At 35.9% G+C, this 21,519-nt stretch overlaps 1 protein-coding gene across 1 annotated transcript; it reads left to right on the top strand.

Moving 5' to 3' along the window:
- Window positions 1-1,701: 1,701 nt before the first annotated feature.
- Window positions 1,702-20,865, top strand: LOC113237985. Its single transcript, XM_026474702.1, has 5 exons — window positions 1,702-1,738; window positions 9,821-9,886; window positions 10,525-10,614; window positions 11,198-11,300; window positions 20,629-20,865. The coding sequence occupies exons 1-5, from the start codon at window positions 1,702-1,704 to the stop codon at window positions 20,669-20,671; spliced, it is 339 nt and encodes a 112-aa protein (XP_026330487.1). The 3' UTR covers window positions 20,672-20,865.
- The last annotated feature ends 654 nt before the right edge of the window (window positions 20,866-21,519 follow it).

The following is a 21,519-nucleotide window of genomic DNA, read 5'->3' as shown; positions in this document are numbered from 1 at the left end:
TGCTTCGATTAAGTATTATAATTATTTAGGGTAAGGTTGCGTTAGTCGTACCACCGCCTAAGCCGTACTCCAGCGATATCTGGTCTCACATGCGTGGGCAGTAATATCTAGTAATATAAATTTGAACTATTAAGTTAAGCGAGTAAACAAAAACAAACCGGCGGCAGGCTGACGTTCGTATTGGGAAAAATATGAAAAAGTAAGCTTTTGCACTGTTTTCTTTAAAATGTCTCATTCATTAGGAAGCTATTCCAAGGAGCAATATAGTGGAAAATTTATTTTTTTGGTATTCGTCTATTTTTGACGTATTTAGCATTTATTTAAGCACAAGCAAACGGCAGATCTTTTTATGTTATAACACAGTACTTTTGATTTGAAAATTTGAAAGTGTTGTTGCTTAAGTGGAAAATTCCTTAATAGTACCGGTACGACTTAGGAATGTATAAAATTGTTTCTTAGTTTTTTCAGCTAAATAATATATTTGTGTTCAACAAAACTAATTTTGTAGTGCCATTATTATATAATATGCCTTTATTTTATTACCGAACCATGTTAATTTTACTTCATTAGAATTTGTAAGTTCATTTCAGGAGAATTTTAATTTTATTTAATTAAAATTTTTAATTTTATTTCAGAAATATTTACTTCTAATTTTATTTCATTACAATTTATAATTTTATTTCAGAAGAAATTATAATTTTATTTCATTACAATTCATAATTCTATTTCTTAAGAGTTTAAAATTTTTGTTTTCTGTGTTCCCTTACACATGAGATTTTGGGATTGTTCCCTCCCTTCAAAAATATTAAGAATTATTTGATTATAACCACCTTAGACCTTAGTACTTGTTTCTAGATTTTAATTGTTACTATGATCTCTTTTTATTAGTACTGTACTATACAGTTTATGATGTCCTAACTGAAGTGTCATTTTAAGTACGACTTAGGTTATAGGTGGTACGAATTAGGCGACCAAGTGCCTAAATCGTAACACAGGTGCTTTTTGAAAATCTTATCAATACCTGGCTCAATAAACGTTTTTGGTATTTTCATTACAATACATTGATAGTAAAATAAATAAAGATCCCGTAGACGCTAAAGGTTTTGTTTAATTTAAATAACCTTAAATATTACAGCGGTTTTTTCTTAGGAGGTACGACTAACGCAACCTTACCATATTCAATGACGGTCGGGGGGCTTGCACACCGGTTTTCACTGTGTCGCCATCTCTGAGGTTCCGGGTTAGAACCCCGGCCGAGTCAATGTAAAAAAACCAACTTTTCTGTATTGTCTCGGATGTGGGGAATGGTGGCACTGTCGTGATTTCCATAACACAAGTGCTTTAATTACTTACTTTGGGATCGGAGAAACGTATGTTGTCTAATATTTAATATTTTAATTGTTTTATACTCAAAATATGCAAGATGAACGCATATTTTCAAAACCATCTGTGTTTACATTGTTAACAGCCCTATGCACTACATTAATGTCACCTGCAGAACATCTCCTTGAAATACTCCTACGCTTCCCTACCTATTTGTACATCCAACACTGTCTTGTTGCCTATAAAAAGCCAGGCTTACATCCCCTTTCATCAGTTTCCTTCAAGCCTTCTTGTGTAAGTAACTAAAGATTAGTCAAAATGAGGGAATTTTATGTGTTAATTTGTTCTCTAACTATTTTTGCTATTGTATTGCCAACAATGGCCTCCGATAAAGATGGCTTCAACTTCTATAAAGGTGAGTCTGAAATTTGTAATTTTATTCTCCCTGTATTCTTTTTCCTATTTTAATTCCACATTTTTTACAGAATATTTTCATATCCTTTCTTCCTTCGTTTTTGTTCTTTTCTTTTCGAATCGCTTGTTTGTACTAGTTTTTTCTTTTATGTAATCTGTGCTTTCTTTATTAAATATGCATAGTATTTCAATAGATGTAAATCCTTTCTTTCTTGTTTTTGTTTCCGATTTTTACATTTTGAGATAATAATTACCTTTAACGTTAACTGTCAGTACCTAATAAAGTGATACTAGGTACAATACCCAAAACAAAAAGTTGCCAAAATAACTCGTACGTTATGTGTGGAAAATTTATTAATCATAATTATAAGTACCAGCCCCCGTAGCATGGCTATCTCATATTCCTATGTGTATCCATCGCGAAAACCATTAGTTTTTATAGTTAGCGCGTTTGCGCTCTACATCCGATTAGTATTCATTCCGAATCCAAGACCATACAAATCTAGAAAACTTGGACCCACTTCTGAAGTCGCTTGTGCACTTAGGGTCAACTCACACTGGCGCAGAGTCGAATCGTTAGTACGCCCGGATCACAGTGTGGTCGGCGTCTGACGTCTCACTGCGCCCAAGTAACACGCAGCGACGCGGTCGACGCGTGAAGCCGCTCGACTGCAGCCAAGCGCCGACCCGCGACTCCATATTTGCATAACACAAATTTGTACCTTAATAATGGGAAAATAGAGATGAATATGCTATAGGCGAAAAACATGTCGCGTCGCGACGCTTCGACTCTGCGCCAGTGCGAGTTGAGCCTTAGATATAAAATGATCCCTGTGATATTTCGGACCGCCATTTCTCGGATTCGGAACTGATACGACACGGACGTAGTGCGCAAAAGCCCTTAAGCTATTTACCCAACTTTAAATAGAAGACCTACATATACATAATAAACGTTCTTCCAAAGATTTAGCGTGTTCATTTTATTTATTACCAGTTCTATTAATCGGGAAAACATTACGTTGCCTTTCTAAAATGCTGCGTCATTGGTACGAGATTATTGAAACCTGAATTCACATTTATTCATTTAACGAAAATGGCTCACTATTAAAAGGTTTATTCCAACCGGCGTTGGGAGCTTTGTGCGTTTCCCTGAGACTGGGAATTTTGCTAACTTTCAATGTAGTTGGTTTGCTAGTTTCGAGTTTGGCTGAATTTTACTCGTAAGCACAGATACCTATTAGTTTTAATTGAATGAAACATTATGAGAGGATTTTGCATGCGGAGTTTTAAAAATAGAGGTAATTAATAAAATCTGGTCTGCTTATTTCGGAGTAAGTAAATTCGCTGCAAAACAGTTTTTAGTTTCACGTTCGCTTTGCTCAGATTAACAACAATTGGAAATGAATTCATCGATCAATGGTGAATGCACTGTCATAATTGGCAATAGCACAAATCTGTTTAATAAATCAAAATTTCCCGAAGAAAACAGAGTTAATAAGAATACATTAAATGTGAAGGCAGACAGAAAATTTGTATTGTGTTCTATAATAACGTCGGTGTTTTGTAGGAAGGGCAAAAACACCATTTCAAATTTTTTTTCGGGGGAGCATGTTTTAGTTTTTTACGACTGTCTTAAAAAATCTATGTCTTGTTTTAAATTCAAACCTAAAACATGTTACCCGGAAAAAAATTTCGAAATAGCGCCCTTTCTACAAAACACCAATGATATAGAATTTCCTTAAGTTTTAAGAAAAATGTAATTCGTATTACCAGAATATCCCCTTACTATTCAACTCATATTACGTGACACTTCTAGGAAGATTTCCTGATATAGTTTAGTATATATAATAAGACAAATGTGTAACTCCATACGATGTAGGCAGCGCGGCTTGTATTTGTGCAAGCTCGTCGTGAGCCGTATACTTACGCACATTACTCGTATAATCTCGCGGTGCTCTCGAGTTGCACAGCGCGCTATTCATTATAGTATTGAAGCAATTGCTCGGTGTTTAAGATATTTTATTGTGTCAAAGTAATATTTTTTTAATTTATGAATGTAAGAATCTCACAATCGAGATCCTAATTCGCGATGCTGGTATAAAATGTCATAATATGTAAGTATTGCACTTGACAAAGGTCAACAAATACAAGCACGTGAATACTGTGATGAATACTTTAACTTTTACGGCAAAATTTTGGAATCGCTCATGCAAAAAAAAATGTACTTCCATATCAAAAACTTAATTAACAAAAGCCAGCACGGATTTTTGCCACATAGATCAACTTCCTCGAATCTGGTGGCATATGTATCAGATTTATCAGATATTCTGGATGGGGGCGGTGAGGTGCATGCAGTGTACACCGACTTTAAAAAGGCGTTTGATCTCGTGCATCATGATGTTCTTCTTGACAAGATGGAACAGATGGGAATTCACGGTTCGCTGTTAAGATGGTGTGAATCTTACCTACGCAATAGATCTCAGCTGGTTACGGTTTGTGGCTTTAGGTCCGAAGTGATAGCAGTGCCATCCGGTGTGCCCCAGGGCTCCCATCTAGGTCCCCTATTTTTTCTGATGTTCGTCAACGACATTACTTTTTCATTGCATTCTAAATTCAAAATGTATGCTGACGACCTGAAGCTTTACAGAGCTATTGACTCGCCTGGTGATGCCCAGTTACTTCAGGACGATCTTGACAGAGTCCATCTGTGGTGTTGTAATAATGCTATGATGCTAAACACAAATAAATGCCAACACATTAAGTTTACCAGGCGCCGGAGGCCTTTAGCAGTCACTTATTTTATTAACCATATACCCTTAACGGAGGTTACTTGCATTCGGGACTTGGGAGTCGTCATGGACGCTACCTTAAGTTTTCGTAATCATGTAGACTTAATTACCAGTAAAGCTTCAAGGTTGACTGGTTTTGTGTCCAGACAAATGAAAATTTTTAACGAACCCACAATATCCATTTTAATATACAATAGCTTAATACGAAGTATTTTGGAATACTGTTCCACTGTCTGGAACCCAGGTTATCAGGTTCATTCTGATAGAATTGAACGTATTCAAAAACGTTTTCTCTATCATCTAACGTTTAATAATTTAAAGTCTAAACAGCTTTTCTCTTATGAGTCGCGTCTCTCTTACTTTAAAATGTCCTCACTCCAAAAGCGTCGAAAAGCCCTTGATTTGATGTTTTTATTCAAACTTATTCATGGTTTTATAGACGCACCTGATAGCCTTGAGAGTTTGCGCCTGTCAGTCCACCGTCCCGGTAGCCGCCTACATAATCGTAAAACTTTCTCGCTTCCTAATTGTAAGACGAATCTTGGTCAACACTGTCCACTTTATCGTATGTGCTCCTCGTACAATGCTGTCAGATTTGATTTTGACATATTCTTTGGTTCTGAGGCCTCAGCTAGGAACTCAATTAGAAATTGCCTTAAAAGCTAAGTGCACTTTGTGTTTTTGTTATCCTGTTTTCTTCAGAGACTAGTGTATAATCACTGTAATTTAATTAATATTATTATTTAAGCATTTATTTTCTCAATTCGCATGTTGTGTTCACGTCTAGTAGGGTACATTCTTCTTGTAACATAATATCAACCAAACACTTTTATCTGAAATTTGAATTGTATCCAGTTTTGTGAACCGAATAAAAAAAAAAAAAAAAAAAAAACTTTTCAAATTAAGTTTTGTAACCTGTTTGGTTTTTTCCTCATACCAAGTGACGGGACGAACAAGACTACACTACTGAGAGCTTTAAATGACAAAGATCTGAGGGGCACTGCATTGCGCCCTTCACCCTGAGATACAAGTTGACTCGTCTCATGTGCCTGTAGTTACAACTAAACTGGAACTCTGCTTGGCAGTAGAAATAGCTAAAGTGGCAGTGCTTCCCTGAACGAACTCTGTCACAAGGCGCACTACTTCTAAAATATGACTAAAATAAATAACGTGACAACCCTACGCTTCGAGTGACGTGTGAGGCATTGACGCGCCGAGTAGGTGGGATTTGTTACTTGTCTCATCTACTATGGTGATAGCCTAACACGCCCAACGAGGGTTGAATAAAATGATATCATAATGTAAAATTTATTGAGATCACAAATTCCAAACGCTTCCTAATTCTCCCGTACTTAGCATGACTATAGCGTGTTATCCGTCGGGTTATTACCGTATCATGACTGTTTCCTTTGCTTCGTTCCGGTCGGTCGCTCCTTCATTGGTCTTAATAACCGCCTAAATGAGCGAGCCGCTTATATCAATATACATGACATGAACTATCTTGGGAATATGTTTTGATAGCACAATAATGGCTTGTATATATTTGGATGTAATAAGTAGGATTGTTTTGTATAAAGGGCTAATAAGAAATGTTTATAAACCTTTTATACAACATATTTGCGAATTTGAGGAGATATTGAATATATAGCAAAAATACTCGTTTTTGCTAAGCAATACTCATTGCTTCGATAATTTTTGATATTATGATATTAATAAATGTAAGTGTAGATTTCAAGTTCACTTGTATTAGAAATTGTGTGTGTGATTCGAAGTATAAGTAAACGTTCTCATAGAATGTCTGGCCTAAAAGATGAATTAATAATCAGTACTAAAACTTAATTTTTTTTATACAACAATAAGTGCATATTTGACCTCCATCTCAACTGATTGAAAGTGACGATGAGGTAGATGGTGTAACATGCACACCTAAATAATGTCTATTCACTCTCGCCTTGAAAAGGTTCCAAGTTATAGTGTTTTTTCTTCCTCCTCCTCTTTTTGGCGATTTTACTAAAGGCTTTCTCCAGATTCCGCGTGTTCGGAGCTTTGCGCAGTCGAGCATCTGCCCAAGCTTGGCACGCAGACTGTTTTTGTGCTTCAGCATGACTACAGTCAGCGTTAAACCATGGACGAGCTTGTTGTCTATTGGATACATCGAAATATGGTATGTAATAAATACTCCATTCCGAAACGTAAGACCTCGACTACAGCATCAGCACAGCTCGACGAGTGACAAGTAAAGCAAGCCTGGCAGGGTTACGAAGCAAAAAGTGGCACATTTCGTCCGAATCAGATAATTGTGTATCGCCACGGCCGTCTCGTACCACAAGAGCCCTGATCGTGTGGGGAGTGTACGGATACAGCTTTCACCAGACAATGGTCAGAAGTACCCAATGGTGTCTACAACTACATAGTATGGGTCTGGATCAGTTGTTTGCAGAAGGTCTAGGCAATTAATCGTATAAGACTCAACATCTAGGATCTTTGTGGCGCCACTGATTAGTTGGAAAAGGTTTAGCCTTAACGAAATTTTTCGTGTCTCACTCCCAGCGTGATCGGTCATCTGGCATGGGAACAACCATACGCCGCGTCAGTCGGACATCTGATCTGCATCTCAGTGAGGAACATCAGCTGCGATTTATCGGCTTTAACATGATGGTACATCGAGTCGAGATTTGATTGCAGATCGCGGATGTTGGTGAGGTACACTTTTAGTGGGAGGACGTGCAACCGCTGTGTAAACTTCCTACCTTTTTTGTTTTCATGTTTTTATGGAGAAGGGAATAGGCAGGAGGAAGGCAGTTGAACGAGACATTGCGTCGTGTCCAACCAAGCAACAAGCTCACACTGCCACAAGAGGGTACAATTAGTTTGGAGACGCCCTAACCCCTCCGGAGATATCCACCTGGGGGCCTACCACAACTTCTGAAAACAATATTACTTTAACCTTACATTGACTTTTCGTACCATAACGCGCTTAAAGTAAGATTTTTTGTAATGTTAAAACTATGATGTTTTATTGGCAACTTTGTGACTATTCATTCACTCAGTACGTACTATCACGCGACTTTGACATTAAAGTAATAATGCTCTTATGTCAAATTTAGCAATCTTAAAATAGTTACACGGATTCAATGGAAACAATATTATTTTTAGTCCGGCATGGTAATCGTTCGGCCACGGAGGCAGTTAATAGAGTTCATTATTAGATACTTTTCTTTTATTGGGATTTAAAATTCTCTGAATGTAAATAATACTAAGTACTTTAACATTATACTACGATAACACGATTCGGAACATCAAAAAAGAAAGAGATGGCATTATACAGTTCATATACCGTTATTTCTTTCCTACTTCTAGTAAGGAATAGACAATATTGGGAAATCTGCCGTTCTTTCGACTGAAAGTGACTACTTTAGCAATAATACATCACTTAGTTGATAGGTTTGTCATGGTACGAAAGATTTAGATTTAGATTTATTTATTATCTTGTAAACTTTACATTATTATATACAATATATTGTATAACAAGAATCGTTACAAATAGTAATAAATGTTACATTACAAAAAATTACAAATATCCAGTACAAGTTTTGTACTACATAATTTTAACATAGTCAATGTAGTTATGTGAAATAATGTAGGAACATATTAAATAATATAATAATAATTATGTCAATATGCACACAGTTTATGTAATTTATTCATTTCTGTAAAATAATATTTATACCTAATAATCTATAAATTACAACATATATTACAAGATCATGTCCCTATATTCGTCATTGGAATAATACGCATTATCCAACAAAAAGTCTTTCAGTCGATCAAATGTTTCATCATTAGGCTCATTTTTTTAAGTCAACGGGTAGGAGCTCATAATAAGCTCATAATAAATAATATTACAATAAGCTTACTCTATGCTTACATTGAAATAAGATTGTTTTTGGAAAGGTTATGGTAGGCCTACTGGTCCCCCTCCCCCCGGGTTACGAACCGGCAAGGTGGAGCATTCCGTAATTTTTCGTTGTGTAGCTGGGCAGTCTTTTCCCCAAAATTCCATGGCCGACCAGCGGTGCACCGTGCTCCGGATCCCGCTAGTCTCCAGAACCGAATGCTCAGTGTGGCAGTGTAAACAGCTGCACACACTGCGGCTATAAACAGCTGTTCACATCCTACCTCTTAATGTTTACATTAATGTGTATTATGGTTACCAAATAAACTATTTTTCTTTCTTTCTTTCTTTCTTTCTTTCTAATGGCAACTTCCGAATAATAATAATTTAAAAATTCAAAATTAACCGTTTAGGCCTTAGGAGAGGCGAGAGTCTAAAATAGAAATAATAATAATAATATAATAACGCACACACTCACACCCCACATTAGGGAAACCCTGTGTCGCGTGTGCCATCGACATACGCATAGACAACCACAAATTACACCCAAACTCACGAGAGAAACAAATGTAGGCCATACAAATATTTCTCTCGGCTCGGGAATCGAACCTGGGAACCACGGAACCACGGCCACGGAAGCAGTTTAAAACCAGCCGGAACACGGATAAACCATTTGGCGACTCGACTGCGTTGGGAGGGTGGTAACTAGCCATGGCCGAGGCCTATCACAAGTAGTTATTACTTGTTTGCCACCATCCAGCGGTCACTTGTAGGTAGGTTCTCGAGGGTAAACTTACGGAAGCGGACAACACCTCTAATAAAATATAGAAAATTAAACTATTTTTTCTGATCTTAATAGTGTATATTTGTTTTTTCAAATAAACGAACGTTTCGGGCTCTACAGGTTCCATGGTCATGGCGGATTGACTGAAAACCAAAAAAAACGTTTATTTGTTTGATAAAACAAATATTCGCGATTTACATCCAAAAAAATTGTTTTACTTCCTATGTGTAACAATCACCAAGACCTATAAGAACTCGATATAAAACTTAAATTGGAATACACAATTAGACTAAGAACAGGAAACGTTCTCTACAATCAAAGCAAGCCAAATCGTAATTAAGTTGCTCTATAAAGAGAATTCTCGACTTTTTGCTCTGTTTAATTAGATGTAGGTATTGTTAGCTGATATGCTTAGATTGAATTTCATTTGTACTGCCTGGTATTTCTGTCTTTTGTTACTAATTACTCTCTGGATATATTTCAGGGCTTAGTCGAATTTTACGAAGATAAACATTCGTTTTCAGATTCAATTAATGTTATTTCTAAAGCAAATGAGGAAAAAAGATTTATGAAATGTTTCTCAGGTACTTGTAATACATAACTCAATATTTGCAGATTATTTGCGAGCACGGTCTGATGAAGGTATTCCAGAGATCCCCGCTAACAGTGAGCGGCTATTATGTGAGTAAATTCCATTTAAATGTATGTTTGTATCAAGGCATATACCACCGCTGAGTTTTCTTTAGACCACGAAGCTGACCTAATTAATGTTGAATTAAGTATGTTATCTGTTGGGACTTTCGTATAACATTTGGTCGTACACCAAACGCTACGAAGCATCCTTTTTAATTCGCCTAGCCACTAAATTGACCACGTTGTCTTGTATCTGTGTTTCCGTGTACATATGAGTATAACATCACAGGAAAGATCTTGATTGAAGAGTCTTGATAGTTTTATAGAGTGAACACACATTGAAAAGATGTACACAATATTTAGTTTCCAAAATTTTTTACGACATAAATTGGTTAAGAGATGATAAACATTCACTAAAGCGTGAAACGCAGACAGCGGGTGCGTGTCGAGCGCGGGTCGAGTCTGGACCGTGGCGGGTCTAATTCCGCCCGTCTCGCACTCGGACTCGGTGTGTTGTATCATATAAATACACGGAATTAGACCCGCCGCAGTCCCGACCCGACCTGCGCCCGACCCGCACCCGCTCTCTGTGTGTTTCATGCTCAAAACGTAAGATAAAAGTTAATAACTTATTTTTGTAGGTGCTTATTTGACATATAGCTATAAAAAACCTCATTTCTATACAGATTTCTATCGAACACCAATGCAACTGTACCCTGGGCTCCTCCCTGCGGCGCTCGAACAGGAATATAATAAAAGGACTAATGCCTTTAAGAGTAAGTACAACTTTATAGTACTATATTTAATAACCTCCTATTGTTGATCGTATTCTTTTCTAGTTAGTTATACCTCCCAGTGTCATGATCGTAGTTGTTTAGGCAAGTGGCATTTCTTAAGCCATAATCCCCTGCTCACCTATTCTGGGGTGAAGACTTTTTTTATGATATCAAGTAATGGGACGACCAAGTCGTGCGCCTGGTGTTAAGCGACACGCCTGTCCATACGTGCCGCTCAGAGCTTTAAATTGCAAAGCAACTGCGACCATAACCTTGAAAGTTGAAATGTTCCATGTGCCTGTAATTCCACCAGCACACCAAAACCGAAACGCAATAATGCTTGCGCATAGACCCCCTTTATCTATGTGCTCACATTACTCCTTGGCGGCAGAAATAAAGTGGCAGTGTTTCCCTGGAAGAACTCTTATATAAAGAAAACTACTGCTACAAAAAACGTATTATGTCTTCAAAGAATTGCTTAAAATTTCAATACCTTTTGTTCGTCTCTGTATTTGCATACGACATTAACAAACCAAACTGAATTTCTAAATGTATATCAAAGCTATAAATTAAAATTGTCTAGACCACATGCTAAGTAAGGAAATGGCGACTGAACGCGATGTTCCCGGCAAACGTAACTCCAAAAGTGCTCTTGCGATGTTCCAGGCCAAACATCCGCGCCACTAGTAAGTATTCTATTTAAATTAGCAACAGTTGACCTACTGCTTACTGTATCATACTTTAGTATCTCTATGGTTTTGCCGAGTGTACCACATTCAAAATAATCTTTATGGAATTTTTTACTGTGTCACAATTCAATTCACATGGTACAATAAAAAAATTGTTCATTGTTTGTCATTATGTATAATAAGTGTATTTTAGTACTAAATAAACTGTAGTTTACTGAGTTATTGTCAGTTGACTTTTTATTAGGTCTATTAGGTACACACGCCAGGACATCACGCTACACATTGACGTATCTTGTTCCGTTGCAATGAAGGCGATTTTCGAACAAAAATGTGTAGCCTGATGTGCCGTTGACCGTAGAATATAAAAATCTCATACGTAATATATTTAATATTAGTTGTATAATTAATATTATGATGTTTTACTACCATGATATTCATTTATTTTTTGTAAAATTACTCCACTAGTTTGTTATAATCATCGATATATAACCAGAAATAGAGACGAAATAAGGGCCATATATTCCTGGTAACACATTAGCGATACAGCTCTTAAAAATATCAACTCCCGTTTGCACTGCAATATAGACAGGCCAACTACTGACCAAAAAATATTCTGTAGTTATTGTAATATAGATAATATCTCTAACAATGCCGTGTTGTTCTATTCGGTGGTGTGGGAAAAACGGCAAAACATCTAATTACAAAACAAACGGAATCAATTTTCATCGGTAATTAAACATTAAATATGCAATTTTGCAATTTTCGTCCATTATAGCAAAGCTCGAGTTAACTGGTCGATGAAAAGTGAAACAGTTGACGAGACCCGTCAATTGTTTCGAACTCAGGGGAACCAAATGAAAAGACGCGTGATTGCGAATGAAGCTTCATACTTGATAGTTGTCTTTTAATTTTGTTGAATATTACTTATTTGACAGTAATTGTTTCGAACAGATGTCGGACGGAGATCGCGAGAGTAGACCCCCAGGCTAGCCAATCGGAGCGCAGTTGTCACAGTAATGATATGGCAGAATGGTTTTCGAACAAATTAAATGACATTTCGCCTCTATTTCTGGTTATATACTCGATGGTTATAAAGAAATATTCCTTTTTTTCCCTCGAATTTTGATAGGACACGAAACTGTGTTTGTGCTATAAACCAGGGCAACCGCTCCTGTATGATCCACGGAATGGTGCAACTTTAAACCGACCCCGGGTTCAGATGCTACAAACCCGATCTTTGTACGAACAATTATAATATATTTATTTCACTCAAGAATAATAAATAAGGCAGTCGAGTAATCAACATCAACGAGAAAAAAAATAGAGTAATCAAGGCCAGACTACAAATAATTTGTAGGTTCGTTATTTACCAAAGTGAAGCGGGAACGAATTATGTTTTAGCAACTTATAATACTTTGATTATAAGTGGCGTGCAGTTGTTTAAAATTCCGATTGGAGGTTCTTAACGAAAATACTAAGTAAAATACATGGAAAAGCTTTAAGGCGTACGCGAAATTTCAACGCGAACCTACATTTTAGGAGGTAAACCCGTCCCTCAATCCGCACGCTGACAATTAATATAATAATAATAATAACAACGCACACACTCAACATAGCCCCGCACTAGGGAAACCCTGTGTCGCGGATGCCATGGACACACACATAGACAATCACAAATTACACTCAAACTCACTAGAGAAATAAATGTAGGCCACACAAATATTTCTCCCGGCCCGGGAATCGAATCTGGTACCTCTTCGTGGCATGGTAACTGTTCGGCCACGGAGGCTGTTGAATATGAATAAAATAAGAACAGGCGGAGAAATTTGATAAAAATACGTCGTCAACAAGCGTCCGATGACGACTGCGGGGCAACGAGTCATTAAACCGCTGGGTAATTTTAAAATTTTGGTATAAATGTGAATTTAATAGGGCTTCAGTAGAAAACCAACATTTAGCAGGTATTCTGTAGTACCTAAAGAGAAACATGTCCTTATAGAAATTATATGAAACGTTTTCCGCTATGTCCTTGGTGTGCTACATCAGTGACCTCACTTAAGCATCCACTATTCATATAGCACTTTGTTCAAACAGTGGATACCAGAAGTGAGGGTACCGACACTACGTTTGATCGCTAGGTAGTAGGTTATAGGTTTGTTGTTGAACGCAAACAGTGTATTGATATTAACTATTGATGTTGATAGGTGTGTATTTAATTTATGTTTTTGTTTGTTAATTTGATAGTCAAAATCTTCAACAATCTGCCATTTTCTTGTCCAAAGTGTCAAGCTTAATGTGATGTTGACTGTACCTACTTGTATGTAGTACTGTCGGCTATATGAAATTTGAGACGGGTCAGCAATCGTCATAGCTACAGGCAAATGATCCTAGAAGACTGGCCATTAATTTTGAAGATATTTCGATTGGCTTTCAAAAATTTTTAAAATATGTTACATTCAGTTTAACTGGCAATGGGCAAATAAAGGGCAATTTTTACGAAATTATTTTTTTCATTCAATTCGATCCTATTTCTCGGCAAGGATCAAATGTCTTTATGGGACCAACTGACGTAAAAGTATTAGAAATGTCAGAAATCGTACAAAGCTGCCGTTTACAAGACCATTGTCCAGTAGCTGTGATGGTTAAAGTATCTGTCCTCGTTGACCCGTCTCAAATTTCTACCCTATATAGCTGACATTAACTACGTACAAGTAGGTACAGTCAACAGCACATTAAGCTTGACACTTGGACTTAGAGGTGAATTTAAATCTCATGTGTCAAGTTTGACGCATTCTTAATCTTGTACAGTCGATGCCCTTATGATACCTGATCCCTTAACCGACCATTTGGTTCTGGGTAGATAAGTGTGAAGAAAAGTGATAAACACATTTGATATGACTTCCGTGTTGTATTATTAGTAAAATAATGCTTAAAGAAAGTTTTTGAGTCAATTTGATCTTTAACGTATGAAATGAAACTATTTTTCCGGATTTAAATCGCGTATATTTGTTTTTTCAAACAAAACATTAACGTGTACTTTCTTAAATACAGAACACAAATTTCAATCATAAATGCGTCAGAAACTACAGGTCGGATATGGGCGTTAGTATCATAGGGTATTGCTGTATCTACCTAACTGAAGGTTACAACACATTTTTCAAAATCTTTTTTTTTACTCGAAAACAGGAAGAAAAATAGTAAAAATGTTTTTAAGACAACTTTACACACGTGCAATAATGCTCTTAAGGTCTCAGAGTACTACATCATAAACGATACGTTTCTATCACATAATTTGCACCCAACGAACTACAGTGAACTCGTTGCATATTCATGCTGTCACCGTTGAATTTCTAAATGCATTTCGTACTCGTGTAGTCGCGTCATGGCATGTTTATATTCCCCTAATTACACACGGCAACAAGTGACGTTTATATGAAAACAAATGAAAATCAACTTAACAGAGTCTTTTAATGGAAACATTTATTTTGGTTGCTGCTGCATTTATGCTGGTGTGCTATACGTTTTATGATGTAAAAATATAACGAAAACTAAATGTTTAGAATGCGATGCATTAGACATTTTACCTAGTGCGCGACCGTGTCAAGGCGATACACTATAATGTCAAACACGGCATTATAAGAAAAGGCTGCAACAGGAACTTTTCGACATTGTTATGTATTAAAGATTTCTATCTAGCCATCATAATTTGCAAAATAAACTATCTCTAATGAAAGTAATTAATTTGTTTTGCATTGATAGATGCCGGCAGATTCTTGTAAGGAAATTACAAAACACTGAACAGGGATTTGTAGTGTTTTGGTTTGACAAAGTAGTGCGTCTCTTTATATTTCTATTTTTATTTATTTTATTATAATAGGCACATCAACATCATAATGTATAACACCATATTGACAAGCAACAAAAATGAAAACTGATATTATAAATGCGAAAGAAACTGCCTGTTACGTTTTCACACTTAAGAGCTTAGGTAGTTCTAGTAGTGATGTTTAGAAATTTGTTAGGATCATTCAGCCAAGCTAGGGTAGCTGAAATAAAGAGTTAGGATTTAGACAGGTTACCTAAATAGCTAGGATAGCTAACGAGTAATTATATTTTGAATTGTTTGATTAGGATGTGGTCATGGTCTGTCCTTTTAGATAGGTTTTTGGCAGACTAAAGCCATAGCCTCCTCGGTGGTTTACTTGTTGGTAAAGTAGTAGCTTCCGAGCAGTGTGTGGCTAGCCTATAGTAAAGGCTAATCACTTATGTAAGTTGCTTATCATAGGTAGGGCACCAGCTAGGGATGTTCACCCCTTCAGTTGTGAGGAAGAGGGATGTAGTCTAGGCTCTACTCTATGAGTAGAATTACTGGTTGAGTGAATATAGTTTTATATTTAGAATGTGTTTGAAATAGGAGTTTAGAAAGAATAGAACATCTTCGTAGTTCGAGATGTAACCTCAGTTAGAAAATATGTAAAAAAGTACAATAAACCAAGTTGTGAAGATTATTCCAGTTTATATTTATAAAAGTACCTCTCGCTATGCAACACGAGCTACGCCTAAGTTTACAGTACCTATATATGTAAAGTATCTATTGAATGCAGCGTTTTTCTTTTAAAATTTCGAGGTAAGTTTGCGTTTTTTTTCTATCGTAAAAATTTTTAGGAATCGTCTTTTCACATCGAGTAGTAATCAGTATATATTCTCAATTTTACTACATATTTCTTCCAAACTGATAGATACAACACTTTCACTATTATGCGAGACCAACCAAAGCCATTAGAGGTTGTATAGATTCTTAAACCGATGAACCGAATATGAAAAGTTTTGAAGATAGATGGAACCTAGGAGAAAGGATATAGGTTACCTTTTGTCCCAAAAATAAATCTTAAAGGGGGTGAAGTAGGAGATGAAAATTTGTATGGAGAACCAATCATTTCTCAAATAAGTAGTAGAGAAGGCTACAAGAAGTATATATTCTGCGGAGACGAAGTCGCGGGCACCAAGTAGTAAGATATAGAACTGATACATATAACAATTACAGACATACACAACATTTGCTATACACTGCACTAGTTTTGCATGCAACTACGTGAACTAAGCTAAGTGAGCTTAGCTGGCATAGTTGGTTGGACGCAACTACGTGAGCTAGCTAAGTTACCTAGCTTCGTCCGCGGTGTGGCCTGCGCTTCACGACAACAGCGCTGCTATAACTGCACAACGTTTTCCAAATAATTTATGTTGATAAATTTTTTACATAAGTTGAAAATTAAAAAGAAACGCAGAAAAGCAAATGAATACACATTTAAATGCACATTAAAATATACCTTTAATAATACAATGTATTTAACTATGACTATTTAAAATGCCAATACAGACAGTGTGTCCGCAAAGAGGTACCTATATGTGACGTGAATATCCATATCACATGTACCTCTCAAATCATTGCAGCTTCTATTCTTTATTTTATTAATGAACGTCTGTTTTGTGATTTCTGAGACGCGTTTGTTTTTGAAACATTTTATAATATAGTATTTTGTCGTCATGCTTCTGAGCCCATTTTATTGGCGTTTCAATAAAATTCCACACGGTTGGACATGATGGCTTTCGGTTTATTTTTTACTTCCTGTTTTATTTTCCTTATTTTGTTGAGTACTTCTTCTTTCAAATTACTGCTAACATGGAACCATGCCTGGTATTTTAATACAATATTAATTTATAACATTTTTTTATCTGTAGTCTGGAAAACCTCAATGATACCGCCAGGGACCCAGGGTCTGAAAGTTTACTTCTAATAATTTAGCATGAATATTTATGAAAATGGAACTATTTTTTCGGACCTGAGTTGCGTATATTTGTTTTTTTGATGCATTTATTTGCAACCATATATTTTTGAGATAAAAGTTTAAAGCCGATTAATTGTAGGCACAATAAATAATGTGTGTACGTGTACGTACGTGTACGTACGTAATTTTACAACTAAGCAATCCAACTGTAAGTGTAAGAACCGTGGTTAAGTTTGTGTAGTCGTTTTTGCGTAAAGGGCGAACAAAAAGCTCACAGATGTAAAGATATAAAAAATAAAAGTTATTTATTTATAATTATTAATACAAAGATCGAAAAAACACTCAGAAAAAACACAGAAAAAATTCCTTCGATCCGGTCGGATTCGAACCGACGTCTTCTTGCATACCGTGCCAGACGCTATACCAACTAAGCCACGAATTTTTTCTGAGTGTTTTTTCTGAGTGTTCGATCTTTGTATTAATAATTATAACAAACTAGTGGAGTAATTTCACAAAAAATAATTGAATATAAATTCAATAAAAAAAATTTAATTATTTATTTATGCTAAAAAAAACATATTTAACTGAATAGTGTATCCAAGGTATAGCAAAAATAGATGACACGAGCTTATACCAGAAAAGAAAAAAAACTTAATGGCCTTAAATCATAATTTAAGGCCATATAAATATATCGTACACCTCACTTTTGACCGTTCTTGTCATAATTGGCATAGAGGTAAAATTGATCCATACAGAGCAATATTGTAGATTATGTACGTTACGTATTCGAAATAAGAAACAACGGTCATCATTTTAGTTTCGTGTCCTTTTCGTGTCGGACGGAGGCTATCAACGAAATGCTTCGTGAAAGAATTACGAAAGATCGTCATTTGACACCAGTTCTATTTTAGGACTTTTAAAAGATCGATTTTAGAAGTTCGGTATTATAACGATATTTAACTTAGCTATTATAATGGCTAGCTTTCTTCACTGTACATTCGGCAAATAGCTTCTTAAATAAACGAGCGGCGTTAATCTCGTTAATTAATTCTGGTAATGAATCCATCGCGGTCGTCCCTTCTACGAGATAGGATCGTTTGTTACCAACGATTGGTATAATTCTAAGAATCCGAGTAGGTATCTTAACAAGAATGTTCAACATTAGTAGCCGTTTGCACAACATGTTAGTACACGCATACCTAGAATGTGGAGGGATTCTCCGAAAGGGTTAAATTAACATACATGACATTTCTGTAACTTACGTAAGTGTGCTTGTTGAATTCCCATAAACAAATAAACTGGAAAAGTTACTTCGACGATATGAGAAACAATAAATGGTACGTTCTTTAACTTTTGAGTAATTTGCGTTACATTAGTGCCACACCGGGACTTGCATTCAAAAGTTCCACGAATTTTTGTTGTTGGATGTTTGATTTCAGAACAAGTGTAAAATTAATTTAAAAAACCTAAGTTTAAAATATAAGAGCCTTGAACTTTTATTCAAAGAAGTTTCTAATCCGAATATTACAGATAAATGACTTAATTAATTTCAAAGCGATTAGAAAAGAAGATTAGTGTGAAGGACACAGCATTTTTACATTTTACTCCTAACATTATTTGTTATTCTGCCGTGTATATACATATTTTTAATCTAATACTGTTTTAAGAAAATACTCAACGCATTTATTATATTATATGAAAATATGTGATTACATACACGCATAATCGTATCGTGTTTCGTACACGAAGCGAGTACAGTCGCCCGCTTAATGTGTATGTAAGTAGCGAAATTACAATGAAATAATCTGCGTAATCGCTTGTTGCTACAATATTAAATTCATTAATCATTTGTCAAAACTTAATATTATTTGAGTAGTTTGTTTTATGGAATTAGATTCGATTTCATGCATATTATTTTATTACCATAGAAATGAGACAAGTATGGTAACTCCATACAAACATGCCAGCACGGCTTGTATGTATGCACGCCCGCCACGCGCCGTGTGCAGATACATACATTCGCATAATAATGAAATACACGTGAAATGACCAGGGTTATGCAGTGCAAATGCATCGCCAGATTATGCGAATGTGTGCGTCCGTACACGGAACGCGGTGGTCGGGCACACATACGACAATTAGGTACTTTACTTATTATTACTTCCTTAGGGCGCGTTTATTCGACACGAATTTCATCGCGATCACGCCGCGCGGAGATCGCGTGGCCGCCGCACAACGACCGCGTGCATCTAATTGTCATGGTAAAACACGCTCTATTTGTTCAGCTTTTACGTTTTAACTTAAACGAGCCCCGGACGCGCGGGCGAGACTGGCTTATCTTTGGACTACGTAGAGGCCGCGCGGCATCACGCGCAGCTTCCGCGCGGCGACCGTGCGGTTGTATTATTCAGAGGAATTTGAATGTTGTTGCCTAGTAAATAGAATGCAGTTTCGCCATTAATGTACGTGAAAGCGCGGCAACTGGGTGGTCACCGAACGGCGGCCGCGCGAAAACTTTCGCGTCGTGTAACTGGGCGCTTATCGACGTCTTTGAAATCGATGACTTTTAATAGTGATTTCACACGCATCTACGTTACAAGCCACGTTGCTAAGTTTGCGTGGAGTTATCATACTTGAGTTTATTATACTATGCCATTATTGATACCAAGCACCCAGTGCTTACATACTTTGCATTTTCTAAAGAAATACGAGATAAATGACTCGTTCTTGAGATTCGCATAAAGATTTTGCATAAAATGGTCATCCAATCTACATACTGATTACAAGTTTCATCCTTTTTCCTTTTAACTGCATCATTTTTACGGCTCTTCTTATTTTACAGCTGACTTTTAAAAGGAATCTCTGCACTACTAAATTTATTATCATCCCTAAAAAGGGGTATTGGGTAGTCAACTGCAACCCTAAAAGCATCTGTTTGGTATCGAAATAAAATTAAAAATCTTACAATTTTGGTATGATATACCATATTTAGCCCTTTAATTCGTAATACGAGGTGCCAATATTATCTCATTAATATAATATATCCTTGTTTTATTGTCCTTACAGTTTTTTTCTATGAAAGAAATCAATTAAGAGATTCGAATCCCAGTGGCCGTATATACATTTGTAAATCATGATGAAAACTGCACGTTTGAAAAGATTGAATTACCTTACACCCTATGTTATTTGGTCATTAACTAAATTTATCATAGTAGCAAACTATATCAGGATGGAAAATTGTCCATGTTTTATGTCTGTGTATTTTGTATATTTGTATTGGGAAGTGCCTCAGACTGAATTTCGTTGCTCATAGTACAGGGGCTTCCCTACTATGAGACCATGCATTTGTGTGGTTGTTTGACACTCTATTTATGTGAACCAATATTGCTACTTTCTTTAATAAGCTGGTATTCAGTCATAATAAATCACTACAAAGTAATATTACATATTTGCAACATATTTACGATGATATTCGACGTTAAAGTAATTCTCGATAATGACTCTACAATTATTTCACATTAATAATATTTCTGTTTCAGTGCTCAACTAATGGACTTCTTGGGATTGTCAGCCGAAGTATAAAAAATAAATAAAAAGGATGATATTTATCCGTTATCATCTAAATATGATATTTTATTTTGAATGTAAGTGGTGAAATTGGCCATATAACTCCATACACACCTACAACATCTGCTGAAATAAAAAGATTTTACATAATGATAATGGAATACCTAGGTAGATTATTCTTAAATATAAAATTTATAATGTAGACCTACAATTATTCTCCAAATTAAAATTAGGCAAAAGTATTAAAATGTCAATATGTATAGTATAACGCAATATTTAATGGCCGTAAAATTAATACATTTCATGAAAATGCATTTTAATTTGTCATATGAGGAATCCCCTTATAATTTTCTAAATATAATTTAAGTAGCATCATAATACTTGTTTTATTATCCTTTCATTATTACGAAACATTAACATTCAATAATAACAAATCAAACCAAATAATACAACAAAAATAAAGTGAGTAACGTATCTACCTTATTTCGAACTGTTCATGTACCAATGTACACGCTTCTGAAATTTTGTGACGTCACAAATTCGAATATATACTTGAATTTGTTTTGGTTGTTACATTCTTTATGCCCATTTGCACTTAACACTCTCATCAAATATGGTTTTTTGCATTACAAAACAAAATGTTCCGCAACATGGGTTCTGCCTAGAGGTAATAACATTGTGAGAACAGGTTTCATTGTGATATCCTACATGTAATAATATATAATAAAACAAAAACAAATAAACTGCACTCAATTTAAAAATTGCGTATATTAGGGAAATTAAACTACATATTTGTACGGATCTCAATCGCGTATATTTGTTTGTTTCAAACAAACCGACGCTTCGGGCCCTTTACAGGTCCC

This window comes from Hyposmocoma kahamanoa, unplaced genomic scaffold, assembly GCF_003589595.1.
Source record: "Hyposmocoma kahamanoa isolate Upper Pololo Valley unplaced genomic scaffold, ASM358959v1 94, whole genome shotgun sequence".
Taxonomy (NCBI): Eukaryota; Metazoa; Arthropoda; class Insecta; order Lepidoptera; family Cosmopterigidae; genus Hyposmocoma; species Hyposmocoma kahamanoa.
The sequence above is the reverse complement of the archived record's forward strand: the minus strand, read 5'-3'. Positions and strand labels throughout refer to the sequence as shown.